This window comes from Colossoma macropomum, unplaced genomic scaffold (genome assembly GCF_904425465.1).
Source record: "Colossoma macropomum unplaced genomic scaffold, Colossoma_macropomum, whole genome shotgun sequence".
Classification (NCBI taxonomy): Eukaryota; Metazoa; Chordata; class Actinopteri; order Characiformes; family Serrasalmidae; genus Colossoma; species Colossoma macropomum.
In genome coordinates, this window is record NW_023494791.1 from 13,301,852 (window position 1) to 13,327,646 (window position 25,795).

The following is a 25,795-nucleotide window of genomic DNA, read 5'->3' on the forward strand; positions in this document are numbered from 1 at the left end:
GTGACATAAACAAAAATAATTAGTTTACAATAGTCTGTAGAAGTGTGGACTATAGTAATTTGTAGTCTATTTTAACCAAACTGACCCTGTTTCTTATAGCTCACATACTTGGCTAATCAAACATAGCTTACATCAGATCACTATAACAGATATGAAAAAAAAAAAAAAATTAAAATGCTTTTTCTTCATCTCAGTAGTCTACTTAGGTTACAGTACTGCACTGAATATCATACACAGCCAGAATGTGTTTTAAGAGGAGTGTTTAATTCAGTTTGGGCAGGAGCGCAACTGCACTGAGCTACTGTTCTCAAAGGTATCTAATGCCATCATGAACTGACAGCATGGCTTACGGTCAGTTCATTTAAAGCGGCATATTTTGAAACTCTGTCTACTTAGGCTGCCCACGCAGCTGTAATATAGAATCGGTTTTGGTCTTTTTGTTTGTAGAAATTTCACTGTTGCAGGCTGTGCTGACCTTGTGCAACCTGCTCCTCCTATCTTTAACTGTATTGGGAAACAACTAGAAAGTTGCAGCAAAACTGTCAAACATGCTTAACTCTTCATTCTCCTTCTTCAGTGTATTGTGTGAACTGCCTTCCTTCCATGCTGCCCTTAGAATATGAAAAAAGCACAACAGAAAATGCCATCCCAAAGTGAAAAGAGTTTATTTTGTTGACACAGATGCAAAAGGACAGACCAGAGAACTGAACTTTGATAGTCTCTGACTGCACATCTTTCATCTAGTTGATAATCAAACAATCAAACGTTTGCCCCCTGTGGACAGTCATAGAACAACCTGCACATCCCAAAGAGAGCACCTCAGAGAAACACCGGAGAGGATTAAAAAAAAAACCAAATAAAATCAAAACAGCTCCCGATTCCTGCAGAGTGGTCAGTTCTTGTTTGCTTTATGACCTGGAAGGTTTACCTGGACCTGTCCTCTCCATTAATTCCTCAAAAATAAGAGAATAAGAGAAAAGCCAAATCAAAAATAAGCAAAAAGTAAATTACTAAAATGTTCACTTAAACAATTTTATTCAAAATAAACATTTGCAGCTACAATGGAAAATCGTCTTATGTTCCATACATAAGCATCTTGGATCTGCAGAAACAAAAGTGTAGGAACTGTAAACACAATGTTTTTATTTGCAAATAAATTACCAGAGGTTCTGCTACAGAAATGTAGCTCTATCAAATCTACAATTAAAAGCACACAGACCTATTTCTACATTCATTTCCATTGACACATTTCATAACATTAAGCCAAGGGCACTTGTACCTACAAACTGGACTGCAGGATGCACACAAGTTCCCTACAGTCCTCTAGCCCTCTGCTCTATTGCTTTCTACATTATTACTGACTTCTAGAGAGAAAACCTGATGAACACAGTCATGGTGTGTAAGAACAGCGTGTTGGTAGTTAAAAAAAAAAGCCAGATAAATCACAAACAAATGATTATTAGAGAAAACAAGCATGACATTCTGCAAGCACAACAGTGAGTTTTTAAAAGAACAGCATAGAACTCCAAAAAAAAAAACTATTAAAAAAGTGCAAGAAAGCCAGAAAATATTATTTTAAATAAAGACTAGAATGTAAAACCTAACAGGTTTATTAAGAACTGTAAACTTCAGTCTCTGACCAACACAATCGTTCCATACCAGTCCAGCTGAACGAAGCAGTCCAATCATTCCATTCATACATCAGCAAAATCTAAGAGACAGAGATCATATTTGAATGGGAGGCAGAACGTGTGAAGTGCTTCTAATCATCTCAGTAAGTCTCTGATGAGTTACATGTATTATGCTGACCTCTGATTTTTTTTTTCTTTTCTAGCTGGGCTGGACTATGAGAATTACAGTAGCACAGAAATACTGTAAATATCTTAGGTTCAGAGAATGAGCTAGTGCAGTGTGCATGTGCATCTATTTGTGTTCACTCAGTACATTTTCTCTGCTCTTTAGGAAGAACCATTTCCAGTGTGCGTGTGGCTTGAAAGTGCTGTAACATTGGCCTCTACCACACAACTACACATGGTGCTACACTGCAAAACACACTGATAGTGGCGACATTAGAGTAACATCAGAGTAACACTGCGGGGACACTGACAGGGGCCAGAGCCACGGCTGTGCATGACACTAACACTGAATTATAGCAACTTCAGGCATTTAGTATTCGATAATCATCCTTTTTTCTCTTTAGTTCGCTACAGCTCCACAATGAGGCAGTAACATCCTACATCTTCACCTGACTTAAACTAACAGTCTGTTGGTAATCAAGTTTGAAGGCACCGTCCCTTTAAGTGGTACTTCAAGGTCAGGCGCAGAGCTGAATAAAAGGGATGGTTTCCGCGACAACAGAACAGAGACATATGATAAGGCAGCGTTTGGCATTTCATCAGAGTGGCATATACGCAGTAAGGACAGTACATATCCCGTTCATTACACCTGAAAGCACTGGCAGCGATGTGCGTGCGTTAGCTCAAGCAGGACGGGGGGAGGGGAGGGCACTGACTGACTGACACAGATGGGGAGTGGGGAGCCAGCATGTTAGTGCGTGCCTCTGCTCTTATGCTCGTCAGTAAAGTGCGGAAGACACGACAGGAGGCACAAGCAGATTTAGAACCGACCGATTCTGCTTTCTATCCCGGTTGTTTCTCTGCCTTTCTCTGTCTCACTCTATCTACAGAATCGGCCTATTCAAGCAGCAGAACGTTATATGTTTAAAATGCGATAGGTCCCATTAATGTCATGGGAAAGGAAGAGCAAAAAAAGAGAGAATTTGGTAAAATGAGTTATTTCGAGCATCAGAAATGATTCACCCTAGCTCAAAGACCACACTTCCCCTTTGACTGACCGACAGTTTTGGTAACTAGCTGGACAGCTGCACCTCTGAGACATCCGTTGCAGAGAGTGAACATCAGCTGATGCAATTTAAATCATACTTCTCCTATCAGAATAAGACTTCAGGGAGGAGGGGGCATCCCCTAAGCCCTGCCAAAGCAGGGGTGTACCTGCCAAGTATGGACCCCACACAGAGATCCAAGTGTATTTGGATACAGTTAAGCATGCCAAATATACATCATCTCCTCTGTGCCTGTTCAGTAATGCCGGTTGCTGTACTCTACATTTACATGATAGCAGTAGCGGTGCAGGGTTGCGACATCTGCCCAAGGTTTGTGGAAGGTTTGTGGGGGGTTAGTGAAAGGTTGGATGAGCACTGGCCAGGTCACTTCATCTTGGAGCGGACCTGCAACAGCGAAGGCGTTTGCTCCATGATGCGGACAAGCAGAGTGTCAATGTAATCCTCTAGATCTCGGATTAAAACCTTCATCTTCCTTATCTCCACCTCCCGCTTCTCCAGCAACACCCCCCGGCGCTCGTACTCCTCCCTCTCCTGTTGGAGCACAGCATCTCGCTGCACCAGCAGGGACACCAGCTCACTGTGATTCAGATGGTAGTAGGAACCTCCACCCTCCACTAGGGGCTGAGAGAAAGTGGAAGAGACATTACAATAAGTATCTTGATCTATACCAAGTTAACTTGTATTGCTGAAACCTACTTTGATTAACCATTTTATAGATGCCCTTTGTAGCAATACAATTACTGGCTGCAGCCCATCTCTTCCTATAGTTTTATAAAGATAACACACAGATAACATCATTGTTTCAACACACTTTGCGTCAGGCCTCAAGAACATATCTCTAATGAAGATGTGTGTGATCAAAAACACACTGTCTGTATTAAATAACATATTGGTTTGTGTTAAGTAACTCAAAATGATGCCCTGGGAGGTCAGATATGCTATGTATTTTAGTGCATCTGTTTTAAGGGTGTAGGCAGAATTTGTCAGCTTGGTCAGCATTGGTCCTAAGGTGGTCTTTTACCACTGATGGATGAGAAATTGAGCGTGAACAGTAACTGTATACCTACAAATTCACTAGCACCCAACACACTTAGCAAACACCCTACAACTGGCACCCTAAACTCGTAGCAAAAAGGATTCTATATAGCCTAGTGCTGAAAAAGGGTTCTTTGACTTGTTACATTAGTGGAAGCACTTTTGGTGCTATACAGAAGCATTTTTACAACTGTTTTTTCATAATAAAGAACAACCATTTGACCAAGCAAAGAACGATTTATGCATTCAAATGATTCTTTGAGTGTTGAAGAACCTTTCTTAACAGAATATTCCTGTTTGAACAGTTAGACCCTGTTCAAACAGGGATACTGAACTTCATTATTATGTACTTTATGTCCACAAAGAAAACTGGTCACATTGTATTGTCAAACTATGCCTCAGTCTGAGAGTAACATAACATTGCCAGCAGAACAGCCTTTGGCTTTGGGGGGTTAAATGTCTTGGGATTTAAATTTGTGACTGTCTGGGGAAATCATCAAATTTTGAGGGACTGCAGTCCACTAGGCATGGCCACCAGAACATTTGACCCAGCACTTTTCAAAGTACTAGGGCAATGCACCACCAATTATTCACTGAGTTCAGGCCAATTTCAATATTAGCTTGTGAAAAGCTCAAATGTGTAGCCAGCTGGATTTCATGCCTAGAGAGAGGACTGCCACAGCTCAGTAAACTGTTGAATGCTGTTAATACTGTAGTGACCCACTACTGGCTGAAACTGGCCCTCTAGAAGACTTAAATGTTGTGTATGTTGCTGATTGTCAGTTGAAGGTATGTGGTATGTGTTTATTGTGTTGATTTGTGTTGGGGAGTGGGTTTTGGTAGTGTGGGTTGGTGGTCACCATAAGAGTGAAGCCTGTGGTTAGTGGTGACATCCCCCGCAAGTTCAATCCTTGTGTATACCTTTCTGCCCTGGTGTTTAATAAAGAGCACTTTATTAAGGAATTATGGCCTCCCCTGTGTCTTATTCTACACTGACTCTACAATACTAGTATTTATGCACTTGTCAGTTGCGATGTTTATTCTTCCCTGCTACCTTGCTAAATGTAGATTTGATGTTCTTCAGCTAAGAAAGCTAGGTATCTGAGCAGAACCCAGTGAACATCGCTGGTTCAAAACATTTATGAACATTGATGCTGTTCATAGAAAGGTTTTTTTGTAATATTATTGTATTTAAGCTTTGACCTGTTTGAGGCTGTATGGAGTGCCGCAGGTAACTTTTTGTTAGTCAGTGGTATTACAGACCGTGGCCCAACTGTCTTTGGTCAGCCAAAGAAAGAGAAGACCAGTCCCCTCTGGACACTGTTCTACTAGCATGTTTTAGCCAAGTCACGGAGCTGCCACTTCTAGAGATGTGGCACCACCCTTGCTCCAAGATCAGAGCTGGTACCCCGATTAAAATTTTAAGCCAATATAGTCATTTCACTGAGACACTAATAGCAATGTTCTTTTCTTCTGTTTGTCAAATTAATATGACGCCTAATAGTATAGATTTTCGAACCTATTCATACCTTCTTTTCAGAATCCTGGTCTCCATGGTGAGCCCGGCCAGGGTGAATAGTGGACTTTAGCTTCTCCAACACAGAGCGACCCTCTGACTTCTTGTCATCTGGAGGTGTGAGTGGCTTCACTGGGTGTGGGCTGTGAAATTGCAAGATGGACACAGCGAGATACGAAATTATTCAGTAACACTGCAAATACAAATAAGATGTCGCAGGTTTTGTGTGTTAAGTTCTTACAAGACTGAAACCAGTGCATCCTAGGGAGCGGTCATATAGTACTCCGGTGCAGTGAAGAGAAAACCCATGCATGTTAGTCACAGTGATTAGTCTGAGTATTTAACAACCCAAGAAATGTCCAGCGATCATGTCAACCCCACTGTAGTTTTGTATATTGTTAGAGTGTAACTTTGTGGGGACTAACTAAAATGAACCCACTCAAACCACCACTGCAGCAACCACAACTGAATGAATGCATGTATCACAGGAAATATGATTGGAAGAAGTCAGGAAGATGGTGCACTTTGTGGAGAAAGAAGGAAAGAATTAAAAAGTCCAGTATTATTATTAGAAAACTCCCCCCACCACCACATAACACTATAGATTTAATTATTCCTGGTGGAGCTTTTATGTGCTTTTCACATTCTAAGCCAATCAAATAATTCTTACTTGGCATGAACTGCGTTCTCACTAATACGCAACACATATAAACTCCATCCATCAAGGACTTGGGCAGGATGAGTAATGCATATTTTATACAGATCTGTAAAGCCTCTTTATTTCTTTGAAGTTTTGTGTGTATGAAATATAGAACACAGAAACTGCACAGAGACTGCATTACCCACCCATCCACCCTCAGTCTGATTCATCTTGACCACTAACCATTTAACCTCACCTGCTGAGATGAGTGGGCACCTGATGTGTTTCCTGGGAAAAAGGGGTATGCGATACAGACTGTGTAGGGGGAAGAGAGGCAGCAGCCAGCACAATACTTGGTGATGAATTTGCTGGAGTAAAGGGCGTTACGGGAAAGGGGAAAAGGGGGAAAGCATTAGTGCTTACTGCCATTTGTGGTGTGGAGGAGGCTAGGGGTGAGAGGTCAAGCAAAGAAAGGGAAAAGTTTGAGTTGACATCACGCCCTGAAGGCAGGGTCGGCCGATCCAGGCTTGAGGGTTTGGGAAGTGGTTCAGCTGTAGAGGGCCAGTATCTAGGGCTGTCCAAGTAGGCCCTTACATTAGGAACATCAGTAGATGCTGCCTTTGCATTTTTACTTGTGTTTGAAGTCTCAGTTCGATCAGGACATAACACCACATCAGTGCAAGCCTCAACAGGCACAGGGTGTTCGAGAGGATTTGTGCTGGCAGTATGTGCTGCAGTGTTCTGGGGCACAAAAATATTCTCCAGGAGCAAATCTGTTTTAACTAGGTCCTGGGTAATGCTGGAGGTTGGCTCAGATGGGACATCAGAGCCACATATATTCTCAGCTGACTGACAAAAATCTTGGCTGAACCTCTGGTCCTGTAGGGCACGCGTGTAGCTCTTGTTATCCAACAAACATTTTTGTGGGTCTAACTCCAGAAGTTCTTCTTCTGGCCTTACCATCATCTTCTGAGAGGTATCAACCTTTGACAAAGTTGCCTCCTGTAGCAAGCCGTGGTTTAACATTACATCCACAGAAGGATTGCAGTCCAGTACTGCTTCATTTGTATTACTATTCAGCATGGCCTCTTCTATGGTGTCAAAGTTTACTAAAATATTCTTTGAAGGGTCAGATTTGGGCTTGAAGGTATGAAATACTGGTGGATTTGAGGCATTATACTGAGAAACCTCCTCAACATTTTTTTGCTCTTCAAAGAGCTCAGGTCTTTTGTGGTCATACTGTATTTCTGGCATGCTCCTCTGAGCTAGGTCATTTATTGGCAAGACCTCTTGGGATAAGACACATTTTGGCTTGGCTTCTTGAAAAGGGTCATGTTTTGTCTTGGGTTCCTGAGAGAGCTCAGAGAGAGAGCTGAAATTGTGCTGTGACCTGCAGGTGAGGTACTGCTCAGAGTCTGCACTTGTATACAGGCTGTGCAAGAGCATGCTGACAGGAGACAGTGCTGCATTCAGGTTTAGTGCAGCTGGCTCTGCCTCCATGCTCACATTCTTACTAAGTGGATGGAGACAACCTACAGACAGTGTCTGTCTGCCACCGCGCAGTATCTCTACCTCCGGATGTCCGCTATGAGTGCCAGTAAAAACGTCAACCTTGAAGTCACCCTTGGATGGATCAGGTTGCCAGTCACTGATTTCCTCCTTTATCAAAGGCACATTGCCTGAGACTCCGGGAGAAGAAGTCAAGACAACTTCCAAGTTATCAATCAGTGAGCCTTCTCTGACAAGACTAACTTCGCTTCTATCTAAGGACATATACACTTGTTCACCTGCAGCATCTTTCTCCTCCATCACAACTCTTGTTTTTAACACACAGTCATTGGTGCCTGAAGGAACTGAAAACTCAAAAGGATCTGCTGCTGTAGAGGCAAGAAGAGAATCATCCAAATGTGTTCTATCTTTAATCACAGTCTCCCTTTCATCTGTTCTGCTACTATCATCCGATTTGAAGTTGCTCATCCCCGTTTGTAATGGCTTTGATAACTGAAGGTCAAGATTTTTGTCTGATGTGCCCAAAGTTATGACGGTAGGTTCCAGGGTATCATCTGAGCTAAAGTGTTTACAGGAAGGCACCGATGTTGTGAGGGTTTCCACAGACTTATCAGCGTCATCATCTGTCAACATTAGGGAGGAAAGGTTGTTGACCGTTTCCTGATCGGCCTTTACGTCCACTATAAGCCCTTGAGGATCTTGTGATTTGCAGCCAAGGGCTGAAACCTCAGGAATTACAAATGCCTCAGATAATGCACTCGATGAAGTGCTGCACAGGGATGAGATCTGAGACTCCTCCACAAAATGCTGAGTGCCTGAGACTGCAATTGCTTTGTCCTGATTAACAGAACAGCCTGAAAGTGCAGGGTAAGGGCAGGCTAATGCATTCAGTTCAGAGAACTCCATGTTTGAGTTCAGAGGCAAGGAGGAGTCAAAGTCAGACAGTGGAGCTTCCTGAACAACAGAATCGAGGTCAGTATTGAAAATGTTGGAGCAAATGGAATTAATTTCACTTCCTGAAGGGTGAGGAAGTGTATTAGAAGGCTTTAAATTATCTATAATCAAAGTGCATGCTGGGCTAGTGTTACTTCCTAGAGCGTCACCCTTATTAGACACCGCCAGCCCACTCTCAACACATGGGGGTTTCGGGCCAGATGGTTCATTCAGTGCAGGAGGAAGATTATTTGTCAGAGTCTCATTCTTTAGGTGATCTGAGGGCTTTAATCTATCACTAATGAAGTTGTCCCAGTCAGAATTTTTCTCAGATCGGGAGATGGTTGGATTCACACAGTGATCGTCTGATAAGTCAATTTTGTTTGAATCGGTGGTTGTGTCTGATGCTCCGTCAGCTGGGTGTTCGTTTGTATTTCCAGCCTTAGCTAAAGCTGGAAGAAGGGTGAGCTTCCTTGTACTGGAGGGAGGTGCCTCAGGTTGGCAGGGGGCGGGGCTAAAGGGAGAGGGTAAATCAGTTATAGGATTAACTGTACACAGTTCCTGGAAGAAAGGATTCTGCTGCAGAAGAGAAAAGAAAGGGTTGGCAGAAGAGAGCAATGGGGGTGAGGTGAATGGGTTAGTGTGTTGGTGAGTCATGCCCTGTGAGGGGTCAGTTGGGGTGAGGGGTGAAAGGGGCATGGTTGCGCTGGAGCTGGAGTCTGCATGAGGAGCAACCAGCTGGCTGTGAAAGGAAGGCACATACAGTCCACACCATTAGTGACTGCTGTCCCAGCAGTTTAACATTTACACACTACATACCAGAGATGTAAATGATTAATTTGTGCTTGCTATTGCAAGTGCAGTATTATTCTAAGGCAGTGGCATTTTTAACAATAAAAAAAGGCAATTCATTTTGTGAACAATTCTAAGCAACACTGCAGATGTAGAGGATTCAGGCTGCCATTATTAACCTGGTACTACAGTTCTGTTCATTGTATAACAGAGACAGGACAGTGGCTCTGTAAAAGACTGCTACTCATCTACAGTATTGCAGGAGGTAACACAAACCCTCACACAGAAACCAAACCCACGTTTGAGGATCAAAACGAGTGCAAGTGAGTGACAGAGTGAGTAAGTGAATGAGGCTACATTTGCTTTATATTGCAGCACTGCAGAGAGCTACCGCTGCCGAGCTAAGAAACACCATAATGATCATCCAGCCATATCAGAAGATTGATAGAGCAGCAGAACCAGAGAGAGGGAAAGAATAAAAATGGAAAGGAGGCTACAGCCTAAACGTAATCTAGGTTAGTGAAATAACGTTTACTGTGATGTTTCACCACAGTCATATTGATGCATACACACTTTAATTACTTTTGCATGAAAATATAAACAGATGAATGATTGAGCACCAGTCCTCTCCAACATCAATAAACATAATTAATAATTTGCACAAAGTGAAAGATTAAGTGAAAGAAATTTCATGAATTTTCGAATTCATGAAAATATAAACACTTAGATTAATGATTAAGCACCAAACCTCAAACATATTTAATAATATTCATAAACAAAGTGAAAGATTTAGTGAGAGAAGTTTCATGAATTCGTGAGTAGCGTATTTGTTGTGGTCATGCTCTCAGGGAGATACTAAAAAGGTTGTTCTCATGGTGCCCAAGTATAGCCACTGATGTATGTACTCCGATCAGGCATAACATTATGACCACCTCCTTGTTTCTACGCTCATTGTCCATTTTATCAGCTCCACTTACTATATAGGTGCACTTTGTAGTTCTACAATTACAGACTGTAGTCCGTCTGTTTATCTGCATACTTTGTTATCCCCCTTTTACCCTGTTCTTCCGTTGTCAAGACCCCCATGGACCCTCACAGAACAGGTACTATATGGGTGGTGGATCATTCTCAGCACTGCAGTAACACTGATGTGGTGGTGGTGTGTTGGTGTGTGTTGCGCTGGTCTGGGTGGATCAGACAGAGCAGTGCTGCTGGAGTTTTTAAACACCTCAGTGTCACTGCTGGACTGAGAATAGTCCACCAACCAAAAATATCCAACCAACAGTGTCCTGTGGGCAGCATCCTGTGACCACTGATGAAGGACTAGAGGATGACTAATATAAACTATGCAGCAGCAAATGAGCTATCGTCTCTGACTTTACATCTACAAGGTGGACTGACAAGGTTTGAGTGTCTAATAGAGCGGACAGTGAGTGGACACAGAGTTTAAAGACTCCAGCAGCACTGCTGTGTCTGACAAAGTATGCAGAGAAACAGATGTACTACAGTCTGTAGTTGTAGAACTACAAAGTGCACCTATATATGTAAATGGAGCTGATAAAATGGACAATGAGCGTAGAAACAAGGAGGTGGTGATAAGGTTATGCCTGATCGGTGTATATGCATGGGTGTCACTCTTCAGTCTTCATTTAAGAAATGAATCCCCTCGCCAAGCCAGTATGTGTACACAATGTACTTTCTAAATGGTAAATGCACACACCAAGGACAGGAACAACAAGTGCAACTGGTTAAGATCATTGCCCAAAAATAATTGAGACTTCTTTAGAAACCCACTGTCACACCTCACACACACCCACAGTTCTAAATAAGCATCAGGTCCACCATGCATGGTCACCTCTGAATGACAAGAAACAAACAGAATGTTGAGGACAGAGTGACAGAATGTAGAAGAAACACAAAGGATAGAGAGGGACAGGGAGAAGGAGAGAAAGGGATAAATACACAGGCATTCAGGTCTCCAGGGCAACGCCCCTCTCTGCAATGCAGATGCTGATACTAGTCACGGCAGCAACTGATAGCACATACACATGGCCCGCCTCCTTTATTACTAACTTTTTTGCCTCTTTGTAATGTATAGGCAATATTGCTGTTTACCTGGGTTTACTGTCCTTAGAGCTGAACCATCCTCTGTGTTTTCCTTCTGTAGGTGGCTGGCCTTCTGAGCCTTTTCCAGCAGACTCACTGCCCCGCCCATGTGAAAACAAGCCCCGCTTCTTCTTGCTTTGAACTTCTGTCTCAGAAACAGTCGTCTCCACCTCGGGCTCATCAGAAACCAACCCAGCATGCTCCAGAGCAGCAGCGATGGCAGCTTTCTCTTCTTCTCCAGGTTTATCAAAGGACCAGCGGCGGCCATCTATTGGGCCTCCACCCTGGTGCTCTTCTCCACGGCGAGAGATGTTCTGCAAGGAGAGGGAGAGTGCAGAGCCCTTCTTCAGCAAGCCTAGCGTAGGCAGCTGATGCTCAGGCCTGAGCTTAGACTCCACCTTAGGCAGCTGGCTCTGAGGCTCTGCGCTGGGTTGGGGTTTGGGTTCTGGAAGTTTTGCTATTTGAGCCTGAGTCAGTTTGGTTTTCTCTGGTGAACTCTTCTGAGGTGGAGTTTTGGTTGGCTCTTGTTGGGTCTGTGGCTTGGGTTGCTGCAGTATCAGCGAGGGCGGTTGGTGAGTGAGTGGAGATGTCTCCACTGGATTGCCATTCACACAGACAGAGGGCAGGAGAATGGGGGTGTCATTGTTGTTTTTTAGGGAACGAGGCACCGGGATGCTAAAGTCACATGGCTCATCGTCAAACATGTGCCTGACAGGAGAGACCTGCGGTGAGGGTGCTACTGTGTGCTCTGAAGAAGTGAAAGAAAAAGAGTTTAATTCAGTTATAGAGATGCAATAACAATTTTTCTTACAACATAAAAAATATGCATGGTTTAAGCGACTAAATGTCCACACGAAAACAGTAAAATGACAAAATAACCTTAAGGCTTGTTTTGTTAGTCCTCATTCATTAATACTGCTAATTGTTACGGTTTGGCCTTTGGGCTATGACAATGATTAGTGTAAAGTTGGTGTAGGGTTTTGGAACAGCTTGAGGCCCACAGTCATGAGAAAATGGGACATAAACAGTCAGTTTTGGCATTAAACAGGTGAAGGATAGCATCTTGCTATGTCAGCCCTGCACAGTGTGAGAACAGCACAGTATGGAACGTTAATAAAACCATTTGAGATGCTGTTCAAAAGCATTGACTATTTGACTAATAAAATAATTAATTCTGCACAGCTGATTATTAAACCACATCTACATTTCATTTATCTGTGCTCTAATGACAACTATTACTTTCAGTCCATGGTAACCGTGACTCTCTAGTCAGGTTTATTTTGCACTTTGAGCGAATATGGACTGGTTCGAGGCAGTTTCAGTCATACTCCGGCCAGTTCTGGACACAAAACATGATGTGGTTTGGGCTGGGGTGGGTTTAGATCAGGCTCAATATGCCATGCTGAGTACTGGTTCAGGTTGGGCTAGGAAAGGATATCCTCAGGCTATACTTGGACTAAAATCTCAGGCCTGCATAAAGCTGTACTAAATATCAATGAGTAATAATGCAGTAATTTAAATTCTAAAACCTCAAATCTCTGAAGCAGTTTAATGAGAGAGGGGAGAGAATTCCACCCATTAATCTTTTGATGCAACATGAATGGTTAGCCTTTCTTCCAAAAATGTATTGGTCTATTTATTATGAAACATTCACAAAATGTAAATGGCAGCTGGCATGTTCAAATGAAAAAAAAAAAAAGTTAAGGCATTTTTTTTTTTTTAAAACAATACTGACAATATACCTGGGCTGTTGTCTGCAGTCAGGTTGCTGCTGTTGCTGGGGGAGTTGGACAGATCAGAGACCACCACACTAATGCCAGCAGTGGGACTGAGGCTGCCCCCTCTGGAAGACGACTCGCTGCTCTCTGAGCCCAGAGAGGTGCTGGAGCGCGTGTCTGAAGACTTCCTTAACCTTCCCCGCAGGAAGAAACTCCTCATCTTACTCCTCCTCAGCTCCCCACCTTCATCGTCCTCATAGTCTTCCTCTCCACCTCCATCACTGGGCAGCCGTCCCCTCATCCGTGCCAGGGCCCCATAGCCCCCAGGGACAATGGCTGAGGAGGACTCTTCATCTCCACCACGTTTTTTGGCTCGCATCCGCTCTCGCAGTTTGCCAAAGGCAGATCGTGGCTTGTCTTTCATAGAGAGGTCATACATGCTGGCCGTTAGGTTGTGGCGAGTAAACTGCACTGTAACCTGCAGCTCTCCCCTCTCCTTCTCCTTTTTACCAGTCTTAGAGTGAAGCTTGTACCATCTGGTGGAAAAAAAATAACAGAATTAATAGAAAGAAAATATTGGGTGAATATTTGTTAAATTTGCCATTCTCAATGGGGAAACATGAATCTATCAATACAAGCTTTCCATAACTACTTGAATAAAATGACTGAACAACAACACTGAATATATTAGGTCAAAGCTTTAAGCTTCATTCCATACTATTTAAAAAAAGTTAATCATGTTTGTTCCATTTTTTTGTGTCTCAATTTTGTGTTACTCCATAGGTTCTGGCGTATTTGTTTTCAGCAACACACAAAGGGTTTCGTCCACCCAGTGCAAATAAAAACTAAATTCTTTATTTAGCAACATTGTTGAATATTGCTAAATAGCAATAGTGTGGAAAAAAGAAAAACTAAGCATGTGTGTATTCTTTAAATCCATACTGTGGCTGGCTATCATAACATTGCAATGTAGAAATATTAGGCTATTAAATAATAATAAAAATATTCTTTAATCTATCCCACTTTACCCAAATCCACCGTATATAGAGCTGTTCATAAACAGACCTTAGTTTACAACTTTGAGAAGCAATCAATGCTTGTTCAATGCAAATAATGATCCAGATCACCATAAAGAGATCAGATCTCTGAGGAGGCAGCATTTCCTTTAGTAGAGGCCAGTACATCGTTGCTAACCTCTACCAACTAAAAGACATTCAGTAACAGAAATAGTTATGGTTACACCAGGGATGCATGCTGATATAGGAATCATGTATTTATTGTACTCTGGAAAGGCAGAACATTTAGGTAACACTATAAGAACAAAATGTTACATTTCTACATTTTATAAATGTTTACATATCGCCAGATGCAGACACGAAAAATACAGGCATTGACCTACAATCCCCATGTTGTTTCATCCCTAGTCAGCACCTTCACTTTTACCTCCAACACCACCAGAATAACGATTTAAAAAAACAAAACAAAAAAAACAAAAAAAAACCATTATATGCTCATATTTTGTGGGCCTACAAAGAAGTAAAAAATAATTTATTTTTCATTTCTTTTAATGTTTTACTTTTTTGTGTCATTTGCAGACAGATTATTATAATTATACATGGATCATCACAGGAGCCCCACAGAGCAGCGGATCATTCTGTATATATATATAGTTTATAAATATGGTCAATTCTTGGAGGCCACCTGCACTTCACTGCTTGTAACACTCCTGACTCAGAAGGGTTGCCAGGTGAAATTTCTTGGCTGTGCTAATGCTCACCTTTGTATTGTGACTGCTGCACCTGCTGTAGGACTGAACACATGGCCAACAGCCCTGCAGGATGGTAAAACTGACCGCTGAATGCTTGTATTGATAAACTCAGCATTGATGAGCTCTACAACATCTGGATTCTGCAGCTTTAATGTCAAACTTACTGAACTGAATTTCACTGGTTAAGTGTGAAACTACCTGGGCTGCACAATTTAGAGAAAATGTATAAGACTGGCAGTTAGTTGTGGTTGTTATGTACACAGCACACGGGTGTTCTGTTGCTTCTTATTGGTCTGACTCATCTAACGTCAGTTCACAAGCTCAGCTTTATATAGTTAAATTTCCCCACTTAAAAGGGAATTCCATTCATATTCTAAAATATCTGCACAAGGGTTAAGAAGTAAACAAAGTCATTCAGACTGGTCTGATGTGAAATAATCTGTTCTAGAGAAACTTACTGAACAGAACAAGCTCCTTCACAAAGTTATTACATGAAATAGTCTGATGCCTGAGACATTGTTTTATCATAGTTTTGTGATAAGGTTTTGACCTTATTAATGATGCTGATAATGTAGGTTTAAGCTAAAACTGCAGCTCTTGTGATTAGAAAATGACATTCTTTCAAATTGTAATTTCAGTATAAAATGATGAATCTTCGCTGTGCACCACACACAAAAGATGGTGGCAGTGCATTCTGACTTATCGCCAATCACTTTGATCATTGATGTCTATTTGAAAAGTACTTCTTTTTGTCTAAATTGCATGGCAGTGTCACTATCGGATGGGGCTAACGAACTGGCAACCAACTTACTTGGGCAATAAATCTCAAGAAGGAAACAACGAATTGCGAACTTCAACCAGTCAAGCTATAAAGACATCATTAACCGGCCCTAGTTCCTCATGAAGTGTCTGAACATCCTGTGTGAACATAAAAATAAACATTTTCTTAACACCCTTCCTGCCACCATCACATCTAGCCATAATGCAAAATATAGATTCACTTCATGATCTTATAAACAACATACCACATCACCAAGGCATAAGGCATTATCTTCTTTCTGGCTTCAAAAGGTATAATGAAATGTCCTCAAGAGAATGTGGTAAGAATGTGGGGTTTATTGAATTCTTCCTTCACACCACACACATTCACTCAAGACAGAGCCTTATGAAAACTAAATGTCACTTTGAAACTCATAACAACAGGGTTCTGCTGTCCACCCCTTCTTTGCCCTGCAGGTAGAAGTATATCATTACTGTACACTTCTCTGTGGGTTGCATCACACACACAAAGAAATGACTTCTATTGTCATTAACTGCCATTAGGTACACTCTTTTAACATGACTCCAGGTATATAATTACATGGTGCGAACAGGGTGCATTCCTGTTTTCCAGCTATGTACAGGATTGTGCACATATATGCATTAATATGCACAGATGCGCACACTCTCTCTCTCTCTCTCTCTCTCTCTCTCTCTCTCTCTCTCTCTCTCTCACACAAATGCTGACAAATGCAGAACCAAAGAAAGGCTCAGCTTTCTGACCATCAGCAATATTGATCTGCAAAACTGTGCAATATACACATGCATGCACACACAAATTTGCATTCCTTCCACATAATTATGAGTCCAGAGATTAAAATCAGAACACCCCAGAGAAAACACTGCAATTCAACCTCTCTCTGTCTCTCTCAACTCACTGTTGTACACTTATACCTTTACATTATGTAGTTTCTTCATACACACACTCAGCACAAAATGTGCTGCACCCCAATGTCCTAGATCTTTCCTCCCATACATTGCAATGTTGCTATGGTTACTGGACTGTAGCACACCAACCGAAGGTGACACTGGGAAACGTTGTTTAAATGCAAATGAATCAATTTATGCTTGTTCATGTCAAGCAAGGTGGCATGAAAAAAAAGTACATGACTGCAAAGTGAAGTTTATACTTCTTTAAAAATCTTTAATCATTTTTTTTCTCTTCAGTTGTCTGCACTTATCTATTTATCTCCCATTCAAATTCAGCTCAGGCAACAACTGCCAGTGATACAAAACAACTGTCTTTTTTTTATATTATTTTTCTAGATCTCCTTCACTACAAACACTGCACTTGTATCATTTTACATTTTCTATGTACACGCAGTGGCACAGGCAGAAATACACTTTTGGGCAGGCTGGTGAAAAAGGGGTGGGCCAGCTTGGTAGATCTAATTTCCAAAGGAGCTCTAAAGCAATGTCGTTACATAAGGCCTACATACAGCCTATTCCTGACAGACGTATAGTCATAACCCTTCCTATTCCACTGCTTCAGTCCTTTGGTGATACAAAACAATAGCAAACAACTTGAATGCAGGATTCACGTACACCCAACCAACACTGAAACACGCTGCACAATAAATCCACAGGCATGTTTAAACAACGAAGAGAACATAAGCTAAAATCAGGCAGCTGAGATGAACAAAGAAATTGGGGGGGGGGGCTAATTGAAAAACCTACCCATAGGAAAGAAAAATCAAAAAAGGGATCTCCTAAACATCTCTTAGTTCCTCCTAGACAAATGAGATTAGATAGAAAAACAAAGCAGACTTTTGCTTTAGTCTCCTGTTGCTCAGATGTTTCTCGGAAATGTCACGCGTCCCCTTTTGAGTTTTAGCAGAAACCACAATAAGGTACTAAGATTAGACAAGATATTATCTGCAGCTAAATTCTCATCTCTCCTTATCTCTCCTGTATCTTGTGTGTCCCTTTTGTCAAATGCTATTTTAATCTGCATAAAACTGACAATGACGGGTAGAAAGCTACATTCTCTATGGGACAGACTCTCACATTTATATCTTAACTGCAACTGGAGCTTCGAATTCTAATGCTGGGGCACTGAACTGGAGGTTTAGGGCAATGGAGCTAGTCAGAGCAACGTTAGATGTTGAACATCAGTGCTAAGGTGGACTCATCATCTTTTATACAAGGTCTTTTAGCAAACTTTAATTAAACACTACAAAGAATAGTATCTGTACAAGTGCATTAATATTCCTCTTTACACACAATTTTTCAATCTCAAATGTGTGTTGTACAGTACTGTTTAATCTGACTGATTCATCAAGTTAACTGTAAGCAGCTAAGAAAAGCTTATTAGTTAGCCAGCAGATTAACATGCCTCTGTAACATTAGTCATCATTAAACATCATATTAAAATGATTTTCAGAGAATACAGTAACCTAGATAAAGTTTAGCTTACCTTAGAGCTAGCACAACTCTCCCTCTTAATGTTTTTTTCATTAAGCTGTGAGGTCCTCCACATAGTTTAGTGCAATATTTTTTTCAGCTTTTGGAAAGAAAATACAATCAAAACCATCCTCTAGATGACCAGAATAGTGCATGTAAGGTATTATACGTTCCTCAGCAACACCTTTTCATCATTTCTTATTCACGGCCACAGTCATTTTCACTGCAGGTTTGTTCTGAGGTGTTTTCGTTCAAAAAATAAGCTCAGTTTTCTTCGAAGCGTTATAAGCAAAATAACCTCACATGTTTGCAGATGCGGGAAACAAACTGGTATGCATCTTTTTGTTTTGTTGGACACCCTGTTTTGAATCATCATCCGCCCATACACACCACGATGAAACCGTGGTCTGTGGTAGATTATTCTGCATGTCAGTCAAACATCCTTTACAGTCAAAGTAGGTAATTCTTGTCTCTGTTAAAGGACAAAATGCATCAAACTCTCCAACGATAGGCAGAAGTTTGGCCTGCGAAATTACTGCTGCAGAGACTCAAACATGCACACATTTGCACTTCCTTGTTAAGGAAATATGCTTTCTTTACAGAAATATGTAAATAAGTTGTCAGACTCTCTGTGTTCAGGTAAGGATAGCATTAAAACACCACTTCAAAACATGAAATTAATCAGGCATACATCTGACCTCTACACTAACACACTCACACAGGGACATACCAAACAAAATTCCTATAAAAATATCAAAGACCTCCATAATCTCCAGTATCTCTAACAGGAAATCAAACACTCTCCACTCCTTCACTCTCTGCTCTCTGAAAAGCCTGTCCACTCAGAACACTTAGCTGCCCTTACACTGTGTCATGGATGTGTCTTCATGTTAGTGAGAAGGTGACAGGTTTTTTCACAAGGTGCCAAGAACATATTTGGAGAGTTGGTTCCAATGCTCAAATATGATCTAGTGCTCCTTACCTTATTGGCTTGGTAAAACAGAAATATTAAAAGGGGAAAGGTGAGAGGGGAAATATCAGCAGATATATATATATATATTTTGTTCTGTGATGCTGCCAGTGCTGAGTGAAGAGACGTCCGAATTCCACATGTAGATGTGAATGTGCTACCGAGTAACAATAGCAGTTACTGCTGGGTGTTGTTTAAAAAAAAATTAGGTTGATACCGATTTCTGAATGATCAAATACGTGGTGTGGCTAACATAACACAAGGCAGGTTGGATCCATGGATTTATACAGTTGGCACCAAATTCTGACCCTACCACCTATGCAAAAATCAAGATTCATCAGAGCAGGCTACATTTTTTAAATCACAAACTGTCCAGGTTTGGTGAGTCTGTGCCCACTACAGCCTCAGCTTTCTGTTCTTGGCTGACAGAAATGGAACCCGACATGGCCTATTGCTGTTGTAGCCCATCCGCCTCAAGGTTCAGTGTGTTGTGTATTCTGAGATGCTCATCTGCTTACCACAGTTGTACAGAGTGGTTATCTGAAGTACCGTAGCCTTTCAGCTCGGTCTGGCCATTCTTTGTTGACCTCTCTTATCAACAAGGCCTTTCTGTCTGATCTTCTGTCCGCTCACTTAACAATTTTCTTCATTGCACCATTATGAGTAAACTGTAGAGACTGTTGTGCATGAAAATTCCAGGAGATCAGGAGTTACAGAAATACTCAAATGAGCCCGTCAGGCACCAACAATCATGCCACGGTCAAAATTACTGATAGTTGATGTGAACATTACCTGAAGCTGCTGGGCCATTTCTGCACAATTTTATGCCCTGCTCTGCTGCCACACAATTGGCTGATTAGATAAGTGCATGAATGCGCAGATGTATAAGTGTTCCAAATAAAGTGCTCGGTGAGTGTATTTACAGACTAAGGATTGCAGACTAATCAAGAAGGAACAAAAATAATAATAATAATAATAATAATAATAATAATAACAATAATAACAACAACAACAACAACATGCAAGCAGAATATAATTTTGACAGCTAACCAGCAGTCTAGCTCTTGGAACAAGCATGCTTATTGGCTTACTGAGCCTGTTTACACCTTACATAAACATGCGTTTCATGTCTGGATCATATCTGGATAAACTTTAGTCGATTCCACCTGCACTTTTCACTAAATTGTGTGTCTAGCGTCACCAGATGAGATCCGATTATAATTTCCCTGACTGTCTCGGTACTGACTTTGAGAAATAAATGACAGACAGTTTTAAAAGTAATTTGGTAGGTGTCAGAAAGTACTGAAATTTAATACGCAGCCACACTAGCAGCTACCCAACAGGTCATGAAAACGGTGAAAGTTCATGAGAAATACACTCTTAAGATTTTTTTTCAAGCAATGCCATAAAAAAGTCTTGTGGTTCTTTAAATAACCTTTCAATGCATGATTTCTTTGAAAAACTACTTTAGCAAATGTGTCAAAAATCTGAAGAACCTTTTGAATCTTAAAAGAACCTTCTCACAACGTAAAGGTTCTATACCCGGAGTGCACTACTCTGGTCCTGGAGGGACACTGTCCTGCAAAGTCTGGTGATTTACCTATGCAAAAACAGCTGATTCAATTCGTGTTAATTGCCAGGTTCAGTGGCTGTGCTTGAGTAGGGGAACCACCAAACTGTGCTTGTTGTGCACTCCTGTTCTGTACTGAGGAAAGCTTTTTCCTAGAACCACACGTCCAAGCCAATAACCATTTAGGAACCTTTTTTAACATAGCTGGGTTGGAGATTCATGATGGTATGTTAGGAGTTCAGATAAGGGTGAAGCTAAATTTGATCAACAAACCCTTTTCCAGACTATAGAACAAAACAGCAGCCCAGTCTGTCTGTCTCTCTCTCTCTACCCACTCGCCCCACACACTTCTCCACCCATCTAGGTCTTCTGTGTTTATAACACTTGTTTTACTCCCCACTTTAAAGTTGAACCACACAACTCCACCCACTGTGGTCCCGGTGACCACGTCTCTGAAGAACAATACGAGACATTATAGCCTCACTCGAGTAGGCCTGCCTTCATCCACACCACAAGAGCCAGTGCAGGAAACTTGGCATATACTGGTGTTCATCCACATGTCAGAGTTGACCACTGAAGTATCAAACTATCCAACATATGCTAGTACACACATTAAGTGCTGTTTCACTGGTTAACATGCCAGGCTATCCTTTCTCACACATTAGCTGAGGTTTCTGACAGTCAAGCACAATCTGCAGCCTACATATTTCACCCACACAAATAGGGGAAACACCAACGCAAACCAGAAGTGACCAAATACAGAATGTAACTCAAACTGAAAACAGAAAATTCACACAGACAGAGAAACTGTATCCTGCAGGCTGAAACAAGCCAACATTCAATGTATTTAAAAATGACCCGTTGTCTGTTCTCCTTGGCTATTCTTACTGGGTCAGAAGCAAGAAAAACAGGCTGCATCACTCCAGTCTAAGAGGTGAAACTCTATCCTGTGGACTTCATTATATTACTGACTCCTGATACTCTACTTAGCTCTATTTCTGCTCTTTCTAATCTAAGTAAGCAAGTTTTTTAAAACTTGCATCAACACAGGAGGACGTTTATTCTGAGTCATGACTTTCTTACCAACCAAAGTGATTTCCTGTTTCCTGGACCTACACAGGAAGTGGCGAGGATGAATATTTATCTTGATGCACTTATACTTCTCACACAAATAAACAAACACTTATATAAACTTGTGTATATAACAGATCTTCATCCTACTTTAAGAGGCAATCTATCTAAAATAAAAATATACAAGAATATTGCTACATCGGTTTGTAAACAAGCTGATTTGCCTGGTCTTGTAACTCAGCCTACTTGGCTTCTGTACCAAAAAAGTCTCTAAAGTGAGTCTTCCTGGTTTAAAACCATGAATTTCCCCTCTGATGATGTAACTTGAAGGTGGAAATAAATTTGAGACGGTCTTTTTGATTTTTTTCACTAGTTTGCTGAATGGTTCCTTTAACGAAAAAGTCTGACGTCCAGTCAAGGTAAGCGCTATATCACATATGCAGCCTAGCACCACAGCAATGAGGATTTGTTGCGCAACATAGGGATTCCCAATGATTGTGTGATTCATTTGCGTAATGCATGCTGGGTATTGTAGTGAGAACACAAAATCATGTGAACTCTTCCAAAGTGATGAGGCTGAAGAGTACAGTGCTGCCCCCAGAATAATGCATAACACGACGACATATTAAATGATGGTTTTAGGTGGAAATGCCCCCAGTGTAATCTGAAAAGCATTTCCAGACACTGACTGTAGAAGGGGGCTTAATCTTGATACAATTCAGAGCGAGTCAGACAGTCTCCAGACCTAGGGACACTGATTTGCTACAGTAATCTAGAAACTTTTCAAGCTATTAAATAGCCAATCCTGTTTGGAAATGTTTCAGGTATAATTTAGATGGTGTCAATATGAGAACAACAGCAAATATGGAAATACAAAACACACAACAGCAAGCTCTCTGGATCAGCACTGATGCTAGTATATTAAAAAGGTTGTGTTAAAATCAGTTAGCATGTAAACAATATAGCACAATAAATATCTGATTTGTTGCTCTTCTTGATAAAAAATCTTGCTGGTGACTTCGATCTGCACAGTTGCTTGCTGTTCGCAAAGTACCAGGCTGACTCAGTGGAGAACAAAAGTGAAAGCATGTGAGAACACTGTACTGCAGCCTTCTGCAGAGGTCATCACTGCAATATTGATCAACAAACAACATACTGTGGAGCACTACCAAGATGTTTATGAGAAGTGGTCAGTATTAAGACCCAGCACCTAGTCAGCTGTATTCAATGTGTGGTTGCTTACACTGCACATCATGCAGGCCAATGAACAGTCAGAGAGGCAGTACATGCTAAAACGTCTTCTCTAAGCACCCGAAAAGAGGTCACTATGTACTCAAAGGGAGTGGATTTCTCTAAACACCTAATTCAGTTTAATCCTACTGAAGGCTCTTTGTTTATCACCAGATCTGAAGGCCTGTGAATCAGAAAGCAGCTGTGTTAGTGAACCATTCTGAAAACAGCAGCATCATGAGGATGCCAGCTGAGACCTGCTTTCATTCTGCATTACGATTACATAATCCAAAAGCTGACACAGCAGAATATGGAAAACGGGCTGCTCATCAATCTCCATGGCATCAAAGAAACCATGCATCAGTTACTTCACATTCAGTTTACATGCTGTGACCTTGAGGGCAGATGCATGTTTAACTGAGAGCAGAATGAAAAACACAGACGACATGCAGCTGCACTGTCAGAATCAGTGAGTGGCCTCCTTCACTAAAATCCCCCCTAGCAACTGGAAACAGAAACGAGGAGGGCGTGACTGCGGAACTGAGGATTGCAGCAGTGTGTAGGGGGATCCAGCACTGGGAGCGTGCTCGGTACTCATTCGTTGCCAATAGAAACCCAATGCTGACCATGTTTACACACCACCATCAACCTCTGCAACTGTTCTGCAGGCTTACACGTTCACCTGGAGCTCACGCGCCGCGGTGACTAAGCAAATATGCAACCCAAACAAGAGAACAGAGGACAAACCTACTCGTTTTTCATGCATTTCCGCTGGTGGAAGGCCTTATCCAGCGGGATCACAGCCTGGCCCAGGAACACGTCGAGGCCGATGAGCGCGCGGTGCATGACGGTGAGGGTCAGGTCGCAGCTTCCCGGCGCGCACGCTTCGCGGCCTCTCTGCTCGAGCGCGCCGGTCTGCAGCTCGAACGAGCACTCCTCGCCCCATTCGGGCTCCGTGCTCTTCTCCATCACGCACGTGGAGTACTTCTCCTTGCCCAACTGGATGACCGTGTACGCGTCGCTCGTGCCGTGCTTGCCCTTGGCGCGCAAGCCGCGCGCGCGGATCACCAACACCTGCACGTGCGTAGGCACCCATCTCTGCTCCTCGTCCGCGGCGTTCACCGAGCACATGGCGGCGACGGCGGCGGCGGGGGCGCGCGCACGGCGCCCGGAGACATAGAGGGCGGACGGAGGGGAAGAGTGTGTCGCGCGCGCGCGCGTGCGAACGAAGCCCCAGTCCGCCGCCGCTGCTCCTGCTTAGCCGTTAGCAGCTCAGTCTCACGCTGTCCAGCATTATTTTTTACTGCAGTGGCCTCTTCCTTCTGAAATGTACAGTCCTCCCTCTCTCTCTGTTTCTCTCTTTCTTTTGTATTCGTGTGTTTCTTCTCTCGCTCTCTGTCGATGTCGCTCTCGCTCTCCTCCTCGGCGCTGCTACAGCCGGTCCGCCGCCGACGTCACTGCTTTATCCCCTCCGCAGCACGAGGAAGGAAGTGCGTGCTCGCTTTCTGCCAGGAGCCTGGACTTCACTTCAAAGCGAGCGTTTAAAACGCCCTCGCGCTCGAAATCCACAAGCCGCTCTATTTCGACCGCATTTCCTTTGATGCTTTACACGCGCTGGCGAGCTGCTGCTGAGCGGTGGAAGGCGGTGGCGGAGTCCTGCCGCCCTGCGATGACATAACACTGCAGAGGCCCAACGAGCTGAGGGAGGACGGGCGGATTTTTTAGGGGGGAAAGCAGCGAGTGAAAAATGCTACCGGCTCGACCCGTTAGCGCTGGGGCTGAGAACGTGCAGGAGAAAGTAGACGGTGTTAGTTCTAGAGGAGCAGCCCGGCCCTGGCTGATCACATTATGATCTGAGTGCACTTTGGGCAAGTTCCCAAAATGCCCGGGTGTGGCTGTAGAAATGCTTCACATTGCTGGCTCTGTAAAAACACAAACACACTCTCCTCCCTGTTGTGATAAGCATTACCTTTGCATAACACCCAAAACCCAACTTAAATCACTTAGGAACTCTGTCTGACCGTCCTCCATCCTGACGGGAGAGAATGGATTGACAAGTAATCATTCCAGACAGTAAACTTTAGCCTAAGTGCGGTATTTGCTGTATTTGCCAGTCTATATTGAACCCTGGACACCCAAAGAACAAATTGAATGCATAAATGGTTCTTTGCATGGTCAAATGGTTCTCTGTAAAGAAAAAACAGGTTTTATATAGTCCTTTAAAGAACTCTTTTAAAATGGTTCTATATAGTGCCAAAAAGGGTCCCACTCAAGAGTCAAAAACCCTTTCTAATACTATACAGAACCCTTTTTGCTATACCATTAAAGAAGATGGCTCTTCAATGGTTCTTTAGTAAAGATAATGGTTCTATATAGAACCATAAAACACTCAAAGAACACTTTGCATGAATAAAGTGTTCTTTGCATCATGAAAGGGTTCTAGATGGTTCTATCTGGAACCTTTTTGAAAAGAGATCTAGATTACATTGAAAAGGGTTCTTCTATTAAAACAACATCAAGCTTGTTACAATAGAATAACCCTTTTTGGTGCCATTTAGAACACTTTCCAGAAAGGTTCTATATTCTTTGAGTGTTCATGGTTCTATATAGAACCAATTTCTTTACTAAATCTTTAAGAGTGCAAGATGGGACCACCATAGGACCTCCACAGACCACATATTCTTTGAGTCATGGATCATTCACATGCTAAGTGGAGAACAGTGTACCAACAAAAATAGCCAGTCAACAGCAGTTCTGTGGTCAGAAACTGACTGCGGATTAAGGGCTAGATCATGACAAATTCAAATTGTGAATGGGGACATATGACCTTTAAGTTTTTAAATGAACCAAAA

The 25,795-nt window shown here is 42.2% G+C and overlaps 1 protein-coding gene across 1 annotated transcript; it reads right to left on the bottom strand.

Moving 5' to 3' along the window:
- Nucleotides 1–641: 641 nt before the first annotated feature.
- Nucleotides 642–24,074, bottom strand: rab11fip5a (RAB11 family interacting protein 5a (class I)). The gene is made up of 5 exons (XM_036573951.1): nucleotides 23,695–24,074; nucleotides 13,137–13,648; nucleotides 11,404–12,142; nucleotides 5,428–5,557; nucleotides 642–3,484 (listed from the first exon to the last, which is right to left on the bottom strand). Exons 1-5 carry the CDS (start codon nucleotides 24,072–24,074, stop codon nucleotides 3,227–3,229), a joined length of 2,019 nt encoding a protein of 672 aa, XP_036429844.1. The 3' UTR covers nucleotides 642–3,226.
- Nucleotides 24,075–25,795: the final 1,721 nt, after the last annotated feature.